The sequence below is a fragment of the Cryptotermes secundus genome, unplaced genomic scaffold (genome assembly GCF_002891405.2).
Source record: "Cryptotermes secundus unplaced genomic scaffold, Csec_1.0 scaffold1475, whole genome shotgun sequence".
Lineage (NCBI taxonomy): Eukaryota > Metazoa > Arthropoda > Insecta > Blattodea > Kalotermitidae > Cryptotermes > Cryptotermes secundus.
This window is the reverse complement of record NW_019731600.1, coordinates 1,063,122-1,073,053: the sequence shown is the minus strand read 5'-3', so window position 1 is coordinate 1,073,053 and position 9,932 is coordinate 1,063,122. Positions and strand designations below refer to the sequence as shown.

General features: G+C 37.7%; 2 protein-coding genes across 4 annotated transcripts in view; one reads left to right on the top strand and one right to left on the bottom strand.

Annotated features, from left to right (window-relative positions):
- LOC111867273 overlaps positions 1 to 2,844 on the bottom strand; it is a 47,067-nt gene extending 44,223 nt beyond the window's left edge. For all 3 annotated transcript variants that reach the window (XR_004513331.1, XM_033752616.1, XM_033752615.1), the window contains exon 1: positions 2,673 to 2,844. Coding sequence is in view for 1 of the 3 variants with exons in the window: in XM_033752615.1 (XP_033608506.1) it covers positions 2,673 to 2,729 (57 nt within the window). In the remaining 2 variants the exon portion in view is untranslated. The remainder of the gene's footprint in view (positions 1 to 2,672) is intronic.
- A 1,802-nt stretch (positions 2,845 to 4,646) lies between these two features.
- On the top strand, positions 4,647 to 9,377 carry LOC111867269 (turripeptide OL11-like). The gene is made up of 4 exons (XM_023856974.2): positions 4,647 to 4,731; positions 4,979 to 5,040; positions 7,112 to 7,270; positions 9,180 to 9,377. Exons 2-4 carry the CDS (start codon positions 5,013 to 5,015, stop codon positions 9,233 to 9,235), a joined length of 243 nt encoding a protein of 80 aa, XP_023712742.1. The 5' UTR covers positions 4,647 to 4,731; positions 4,979 to 5,012; the 3' UTR covers positions 9,236 to 9,377.
- Positions 9,378 to 9,932: the final 555 nt, after the last annotated feature.

Sequence of the window (9,932 nt, the reverse complement as noted above, 5' to 3'; positions counted from 1 at the left end):
AAAATTTTGTAAATTTCTGCTCTTCAAATTAAAAATACATTGTTTCTTTTTTCTCTCTCTCCTTCTGTGGCTCTACAGCCCTTTGGACCTTAGCTGCTTCTTCAGTTTCTTACTCTTACACACAGTCGGTAGGACTCCTTGGACGGGGGATCAGCCCGTCGCAAGGCCGCTACCTACACACAACACAAACAGACAACCATGTCTCGAATGGTATTCGAAATAACAACCCAAATGTTCGAGTAGGAGAAGAAAGTTCATGCGCCTTAGACCGCGCCGCCACTGCGATAGGCTAAAAATATATTAACCACATCCAATTCTTTAAAACATTTTATTTATCAAAATATTAAAATGTAACTATGTAACCGTCAATTATACTGAACTATTTAATTAGCTTAGAACATTGACTTTTAGCTTTGGAAACAAAAACGCTCGATTCATTCTTATCACCTACGGAAGTCTGTTCAGTATTTTTATCATATACTCAAAATCACACAGCTGTAACCATCTAGCAACCCCAGGGCAGCTCTGGGTGATAATCCTTATCGGAAGTAACAAATCCATAACTGGGTTCCCTTAGATACCAGAAAAATGTTGGGTATACTTTCAAAGCTCTTATTTATTTGTCATATCGCAACGGAAAATTGTACAGAACACAACTATATAACAATAAGTTTATACGAGTATACAGTGGATTCCGGCTAATTGGGACACATCGGGTCTAGAGAACTTTGCCCCAGTGAAGCAGCTGCCGAAAACATAAGAATTTGCACTTAAATGGTGAAAAAGTTGTACGTACATAAGAAAAAGATAAGCTTTCCGTTTACTGAGCCAAAAAAATACTGACTTCATATGAGCTGAAACACAGAAAAATATTTGTCCCCAAAAGAAATTTGATTCATTTACGTATTGAAGGTGCGTCTGCTTCTTAACAGATAGTGACGTTGCAGACACTGATCGAATGTATCCTGCCGCGTTCTCTTGATTGACTGCAACTGAATAAAATCAGCGCAGGTTTCTAGTTCACATATGCGTCTGCCTTCATTGTCTCCATGAACTTCCTGCATGAAATCAAGTCTTAGTAGAGCAATACATTTCCTCGCGTCCTGGTTAGTCACTTGTTTATGCTCGGTTGCCGCTTCTCTGATCTGTTGTCTCCTGACGTTTCGCCGCGGTTTAGTCAACAATTGCTTCCTCACAATCTTCATTTTCATTATAACACTGAAGACTATTGTCTTCAACTCCGTAATTTTCGACGTGGTGCATTCCAATATGACGTAATTTTTACTATCAGCCTTATTCGGTTTATCCAAATTTGAATGTTAAAACCACATCGAGTAAAGCAATTCTTAATGGTTTTGGTACTTGTTCTTCTTCGACTACAGACAGTTCACTGTAATGCTTGTAAAATGTTAATCCTTCACTACCTTCCTTAACTGTTGAAAATGATGTCAGCAAATTTTATTGCTTCGAGGATGCAGTTTACCAACTTTTCGCGATATGAGATCTTCAAATTTTGTTTATTCCCATGTTCATTGGCTGTACCAGGCATGTGATGTTGGGAGACATAAATTCCACTTTGTTATTTTTCAAATGATTTAAATGAGGTTGTGCTGCACAGTTGTCAAGAACCAGTGAAATTTTCCACGATTTCAGTTGTAATTCCACGTCCCAACCCATTAATCATCTGAATTTGATTTGTATACACAGCACAGCGGGCCAAGAAATCATAACGGACAATATTAAGAATCTCCCTACTCAAGTTACATAGGAGGCACAACATCGGCCACCTTGAAGAGAGACGACAGGGGTTATTGACACGGACCGTAAGGTTTATGTATTTTAATTTTTAACAAAGTTCTTAAAACTTTAAAACAACTTTAAATATTTCTATAACCAGAAAGGCTGCTGTGAGTGATAGATGGAACATTGTGTACTTGGACATTACATGTATATTTGATATGACAACTGTTGTGATAGTGGTTTCTAAAAAGTGTTTGGTGCCTCTGAAGATGATCCAAATGGATCGAAACATGTAAGGCTAGTGAATCATCAAGTGAGAAAACTGAAATAGTCACATTGGACGGACTTGTCTTTTATAATTGTAATTTATAATTGTCATTATTCATCTCTTTAAATTTTCATATGTCATCCACGCATTTTTAGTAGTACAGAACTGGTAAACTGCCCATACTAACCCCCTCGAAGCACCAAGGCTTAATATTTTCCCCATTAACCAACAGCTTCAGTTTATCAGTTCCTGACATGTTTGAACAGCACAAAAGAATTGCGTAATCCATTGCTTTCTTCGAACCTGGTAGAGTTGCATGTCTGTACCTTAGGGAATTGTCCGGCGTGGTACGATAAAATAAACCCGTTTCATCGGGACAGTAGATACAATCTGCGCAAATTTTCAGAAACAATTTTGGCAGCTTTGTGAATTTCCATTGTTCAACACTTACAGAATCAGCACGGCCCTTATCACTTTGTGCCTTCTTGAATTTTATCCCAAACCTGCATTTCTATCGAGACCATGAACCATATGTTGCTTTTAAATTATTATGACCCACGCCCTTAGCTAATTCCTCTGACTTGATTTTCAACATTGGACCAACCTCGCCCTGTTGCGATAGAGAACTACTGATTTAGGGCCACTTGAATATCTGGATCCTTACCTTCACGCTTCCGCGTTCAGGAAGTTCTCTGTTGTCCGTGGAGTAATGTCCATTCATCTCGCTGTTCCTCTCGTTGACGTAAAAAGCGTAAAATTGTAAATTTCGGCACTCCAGGTATCTCCTCCAGTTGCCGATGAATGGTGTTAGGCGGTTTGTTTCTAATTTTTTCAGGTAAGGCNTGATTGGCCTATTTTACCTGCTCCGGGTGATTATGATGATGGAGAATTTGGTGGAATGAAGATTGACATAGGAAACCGAAGTATTCGGAGAAAACCTGCCCCAGCGCTACTTTGTCCATCAGAAATCCCACTTGAGCAGACCCGGGCTCGAACCCGGGCCGCCGCGGTGGGAAGCCAGTGACTAACCGCTTGGGCTATGGCGCGGCCTTATCTACAGTTGCTCACAGACTTGCAGTGACTGTGCGTGCGACTCTACTGTGTCGTGTGCAGCGGTTTTTTTTTGCATTTAAAATTGTATATTCCTACAGAATATGCGAATTAAAAATACTCTAGCTAGGTGTATATTTATGCTGACTGAGTCAGAGACTCACTGAAGACGCAGTAAACATAAATGCACTATGTGGCAGCTACTGGCCCAATTAAACGGTACAGTGTCCCAAATAAACGAAGCAAATTCTGGTTATACGCTCGATTTCTTTTTTGTTCTCCAGGGATTTCTCCATATAAGGGGCTGTCCCAATTAACCTGTGATCCCATTAATCGGAATTCACTCTCTCTGCGTTGTAATGTTTTGTTGCTATCTCGGGCTGTGCTTGAAGTCCCAGTAGACATAAGCTAACCAGAAAGAAACAATATTGTCGTGTGTTAGATTGGATATGGACAGGGTCTGGATTGGTGATTGGATTTAATGGCCACTTGTACACATAACTCAACTCATAACTGCAAACAACTACACACTCTCTAAAGATCACTGTAACTGCAGCACATTTAATACTTCTATGTATTCTCTAGTCGTTTCCTGGTAAGGGATCCGAATAATGTCCTCTGCTTACGTACTTGCCGTCTGGGCGAATATTCCACAACTGTCTCATTACTCCAACTGTAGACTCTCAGCTAACTGTCCTGGTCATTACAACTCGGCACGGATCGCATAGAAAACACCGTTCCTTATTGTTGTAGGTCAATCTGTTCCGTGGGAACATGTTTGTTTGCGAAAACTCCAGAATTAAGTGAACGTCACATGTGGAAGAAATTGTACAAAATTTGGTTGGAGTATCCGAAAGGGATAGGCGTTTTGAAAGACTTAAGAATAGATTGGAAGATTATATAAAAATTTGTCTTAAATAAATAAAATGAGTGGATGCTGACACAGTGTATGGACCAATGTTCGATAAAGTTGGCGAAACAATTAATGAATGGTACGTTAACGTGTGTGAGATGACAAACAAGTTTTCCGGGGATGCTTGGTGCTCTTCGATTGAATTCAAGCTGATTTTTCAAATACATCATCCATAATTTGTGTAACATGAAATGTTCTGTTTCTCCTTTCTGTCCTGTCCTCTCTGGTCCTATTGCTAGGAAACTTCATAAGATACACACATCTAAAGAGATCTATGTTCACCGTTGTTTCGTCACTATGCAGCCATATGTGGTTTGACGCACAAGTGAATCTGTACTTAATATCTGCAAGACCTTCCACCATTTGGAGCCAATGTCATGTATAACGCAATTAAAACATATTTGGTATAATATTTAGGTTTCATAATTTAAAATTAACAATAATTTATACTACTCTAGTGTTTGTTTCTTGAGGTACAATAAATTTATATGAGTATAGAGGATAATTATTGTATTCCTTTATTTATCTGACGTATATTATTCGGAAGAGTATGCAAAAGTAAAATGATGTGAAATGTACCTAATACACATGTGTCCTTCAATAATTGCAACAGTTGTGGCAATATATTTTCGTGAGAGTAATTTTGTTGACAAATTGTCTACACCTCTTCTACAGATATATATATACGTGTCTAGACCTCTTCTACAGATATATATACGTGTATAGGCCGAATATCTTCTGGAAATTATCGTCAGTGCAAGTAAGTTTTAAGGAAAAAGGGAATTAGCATAAAGTAACAGGAAAATATAAATAAGTAGGCCTACATAACTTAGAGTAAATCTTCACAGAACATCAGTAGGACACACTGTCAGGGCTCTACTTCTATATATAATTCATATGTATGTAATCTCTTTGATACATGTTATCTATGAGCGATAAATCTCTGAACTTGGTTGGAACAGATGGGATTTTATATGGTACATCAAGTGTTTCCTTTCTTTGTTAAGGTACTATTATCATAACTCTGGTCTCTCTGTAAGAATGAAAGGCTGCATTCTCCTGACACTGGGTAAGTCCGTTTGTATTTGATCAATGCCATAATAAATTACTGTACTGTGAGTCCTTATGCTTTCCTTACATAATGTCGATAATAATAAGTGCATATTGGGAAGCAGTACATCTGTCTGTAGGCTCGTTTCCACATCTCATTTCCGAAAATGTTTATGGATATTTTTTACTCGGTATTGGGGTTCTCGAAACTCGTAACATTCACGAACATATATCCGAATTTTTTCCTCCCTTATTAACATTTAACGAGTGATTCTCTATGCATGTAGATCTTCATTTGTCCGTTATTTCTGTCCGATTTTAAACAAGATTCGAATGCGTAAACAAATAGCATTAGAAGTCTCCAATATAAAATTTAATGAAAATCTATGCAGTTATTCTGGTTTGTTTTGATGCGTCGACATGGACAGATGGACGTACGAAGCTAATTTAGGTTGCAGACGTGTCTAAGAATGTGGAAGTGATTCTAGTGTAAGTGGTAATTGACCAAAAATGAGTTAGCTCTTCCTACCGAAATTAACTTTTAACGACATAAATTAAAACAAACTAAATTTTAATTTTAGTACTGTGAATATATTTGTATTGTAGCGAAATGAAAATTAACATAGGTGTTCATTTTTTCCCTTTCTGTTGTTGAATAAAACGTATAGATAGCTCAAATAATAATTTAATTTGGTAACTTAAGTACCAGTAAGCTTATAATATGCCGGTCACGGTAGCCGAGCGGTCTAAGGCATGTACTGTCTTCGCTCGCTTGGAAGCCGGGATAGTGGGTTCGAATCCCACTCAGGGCATGGATGTTTGTGTGCGTTTTTCTGTGTTTGTGTACAGGTAGAGGCCTTGCGACGAGCTGATCACTCGTCCAAGGAGTCCTACCGTATGTGTGTAAGATCTAGAAAAACCGAAGTGAACGGAGAAGTTCATGGAGGTAGGCCTAGGCCCACTGGGGCTGTAGTGCCAAGGAAAAAAAAAAGCTTGTAATATATAACAGACCTATTTATTCGAGATTAAAATATTTTGAATTATGAATGTTGTTTGGATAAGACAACCGAAAGATAAGTGAAATTGTTGAAATAAAGAAGTTCGTGCCATTTCAGAGAGATATCATATGGAAAATTTATATCATAAAATTGCATAATTAATTGCTTGAAGAAATGCATTTTAATTGTCCATCTATAATGTTTATATAAAAATAAATTAATATTCTGTCTAGTAATTTATCCAAAACTATTTACTTGAATCTAACGATTTCTAAATTAAAGAATTGGGCTCCTGTATGACAACATAAATACTTGAATAAATTTTGGGATTAAATGATGGTCCCGTATCAAAGTATAGCTGCATTATAAAAATCACCGCGACTCACGCAACAGTCTTGTGCCAGTAGAGCAAGCGAGAAAATGTTGCCACTCCTATATTTGCTGTAGACTCTTTGGCGACGAGGAACCAGTTCCAAATGCACCAGTCGGTTTTCAAATTAATACATAGGATGTCCGGATGAAAGGTATCCAAAATAAAAAAAAAGTTATATCTCAGAATCTAATTGTCATACACGTATCCGGTTTATGTCATCGGAAATGAAAACTCTGATTTTTTTTCATACCCGGCTCACGCGCATGCGCCGCCACATTTCTGCCACCATGTTAGGCATCACCTGGACAGAGAGATGGCTGCGATATGAATTGGCAGAGGTGGACCAATCGCTTGGCCTCCTAGGTCGCCAGATTTAACCCCAGTGGATTTTTTCTTGTGGGGTTATGTGAAGATCTTCAACAGCTGAAGGCCCGCATAAGGGACGCTGTGGCTACAGTAACACCAAACATGCTTCAAGCCTGGATATTTGTCGTGCCACCAAGGGAGCCCCACATTTAAATTTATTCAGAAAGTTATATACACAGAAAAACTTTGATAGTTTCCCTTTGTAATGGTGTAACCCATTAATGTGTATTCTTTTTGAGATATAGCGATTTTATTTTGGATACCTTTCCTCCGGACACTCTGTTTCAACCTTCTAACATGCCAGATCTTTGGCTGTCACTGAGATTTTAACAGTGTATGAGCACCGTTTTCAGTGTTCCTGCTGATGGGATTCGTTGTGGGACATCAGAGATGTTCTCCCGTATGCACCCTGGAGTACCTTCCAGTCTGCGCTGGGGACGGTGTCTCACAGCCTGTAACTTTTCCAAATCGTTGTGGACTCAACTACTACAACTGTGTCAACCCAGATAAGCGTGAGTTATACAGAGAGGCGAAGGCGTGATAGGGAGGTCATCCGCCATTTCATCCTAACTTTCATCTCCTGGATAATTCGATATGTTTAAAGTAATTTATTGCAGAACGTCGCAGAAGTAGATACACTGTTGAAAATTCATTCAAAATACACTGTCAGAAATTATTTTCTCTTACATTTCGTTAAATACTCACTATAAAAATGTTTCAAATGAAAGTTGTCAGTAATAATAAGCTCTATATTTTAATGTATATATTTTTGTACGATAAACCATTTTTAATAAAACCTATAAACGTTGATTTCAGCTTCATGTTAAGAAGGATTTATAGTTGATGGAAATAAACCAAAATTAAATTTTCTCAGAAAATATAGCGTACGCATCGACACCAAAATCTATTCTAAATTAGTTGAATTTAGTTTACATCTGCAGAACAATTTCTTTAACCCTTACGTCATTAGTATCGATTCGTGGAACTTTCTTATATAAAATTTATATTAATTTCTCAATTAACCCCATTTATGCTTCACGATACGCTTATCTCAACCCCCACCTCCCGGAGTTGCCGTTGTTACCCTAACAATTCTAAATTGAGAGTTATAATTCTAGGGGTCGCAGGAAATGGTGTAAGCCAGAAATTGGATAACAATTTATTACGTGTTACAGTACAGATAGGTAAAGGTAAAATTGTCCCTGTGCTTAACTAATTAAGCAGAACGCCATGAAGGCGTCTGGGGGTGGCTCTATAGATCCACAATTAATTCTGCAACCACCCAGCATATTCTTATAATTCTTTATTAAATCCATTACAACACAAATATATAAAGGTCAGTGCCAATTTTGGTTTTGCTACATGTTTCGGCTACCAACAGCCATCATTAGGCAAATACATGGCCAACATGATATACACCACTGAACTGCAGTACTAGTAAGATTGGATACAATAATGTTAATTATATTAAATATTTTGCGTGAAAGTACAACAAATTAGACTATATAAAATAAAATTTATAGTATAAAACAAGATTAAAATTCTTCAAGTGATGCTTTACATTATCGAGTCAGTCGTTGGTTTTTGTGATTTTGTTGTTTTCCCACGGACAAATGGGAGTATTCTATATTTTGTGTATATATAATAAACTGTTATTGGAGGTTCGTGATGTAGATGTAGTAATATTAATGTTAATTATTTAGACTGTGCCTCATCTTACAAAGCATTGTCCGTTCTGTAGGGAATGTAAACAACGTTGTCTTAGATGTTTATAGCCATAGTGTCCTTGTGACATCGGTTGTCCAGTGATTGAGGCTAGCTCTTTCTAAGGGACCCAACAGAGTAGGTGTCTTCCCTCACCTGAGGACGGAAACAGATCCAGTTTCCGAAACGTCGTGTTTTTATTAGTTATCTTAAAAACCAGGACGATGGATAAAGTCCGAAAACCCAATATCTCTGTGTGTTATACACCATCGTCAGAATCCTATAGTAACTACTGTACTCGCGGTTTATTAAAAAGTATGAAATAAAACTTGTTCTGTTTTCTGGAAATTCAAGAGACTATGGGTGTTGAAATATTTCCCTAATAATCCTGTATGTACTATCGATTTTAGGGATAGACAATTCAAAATTAAAAATTCTGCTATAAAATTGCGATCTATTTACCTAAATACCTGTTCCTGTCACCCTTACAATTCCCTTGAATGCATAATTTGCTCCTTATTGCGTCCCAAATGGTTTTAAATTCGCTATTTCTCAATACTTGGTCCATATTTACAGAGATTACGGGGTTATTTCAGTTATTTTCAAACAGTTCAAATCTCTGCTCTTCCTTCAAAACAAAACAAAACAAGAGTCTAGCGATACCAAACACACGTTAGAGTAAACATGTTTTCTAAAATATGTATTGACGTTTTACAGAGCTGAGGCAGCTGAAATCTTCCGAATGCAATCTGACGACTCTAGTCTATGCTTAAAGGAAATGACGTCACAACGTCTGAACGGACGTTTCCGGCGATTTCTAACTATCTACACATTTTAAAGGAATAGATTTATTCCATACTGAATTAATAGTGTAAGAGAAAGATTATAAATAAAGTATCATTTAATACTATTCTACTTAAGTTACTTTAATTATCGAACATAACCTTGGGATGTCACTTTGTGCCACCGCTATTTGTAGGGCAGGCCGCTGGCTTCTGCTAAAGCCTAAATGTCTCCTCAGATGACGAGTGCTCCTGTCACTCTTCTCACAAAAAAAAAAAAAGATCAGCTGTATGATAACCTCATCATAATTAGAAGTTAATATCACGAAATTTCGAAACACTGTGATAAAAACCCTTGTGGGTATTGTAATTCAAAAATAATTTTTGTTTCGATTGCTGCAAATTAATGGTCACGGTATGCATCGGGTTCGTAGACTGTACCGCAACAAAAAAAAGCACTTCATTCTACTGTGATGACGTGTCAGCACTCATAGCACATGTGGAGAATGGAGACTAATACCGGCAGACTATTAGTCAAGTGAAGAAAGTCGTCTTCTGGGTTTAGGCGCCGTGTATTCTTCGTTTTGGCCGACGTTTCGGAGGAACGTATCGCCTCCATCTTCAGAGGAGTAGCTACTGCTCTCTGCATTCCAAGCCATTCACCTGCTCTGAAGATGGAGGCGATACG

What these genes read in the sequence shown, in the direction of transcription:
- LOC111867269 (XM_023856974.2), top strand. Translation starts at nt 5,013, where the DNA reads ATGAAAGGCTGCATTCTCCTGACACTGG. An exon ending in CTGCATTCTCCTGACACTGG is followed by an intron (nt 5,041 to 7,111) that starts GTAAGTCCGTTT and finishes CACCGTTTTCAG; the next exon opens with TGTTCCTGCTGATGGGATTC. An exon ending in CTGTGTCAACCCAGATAAGC is followed by an intron (nt 7,271 to 9,179) that starts GTGAGTTATACA and finishes GACGTTTTACAG; the next exon opens with AGCTGAGGCAGCTGAAATCT.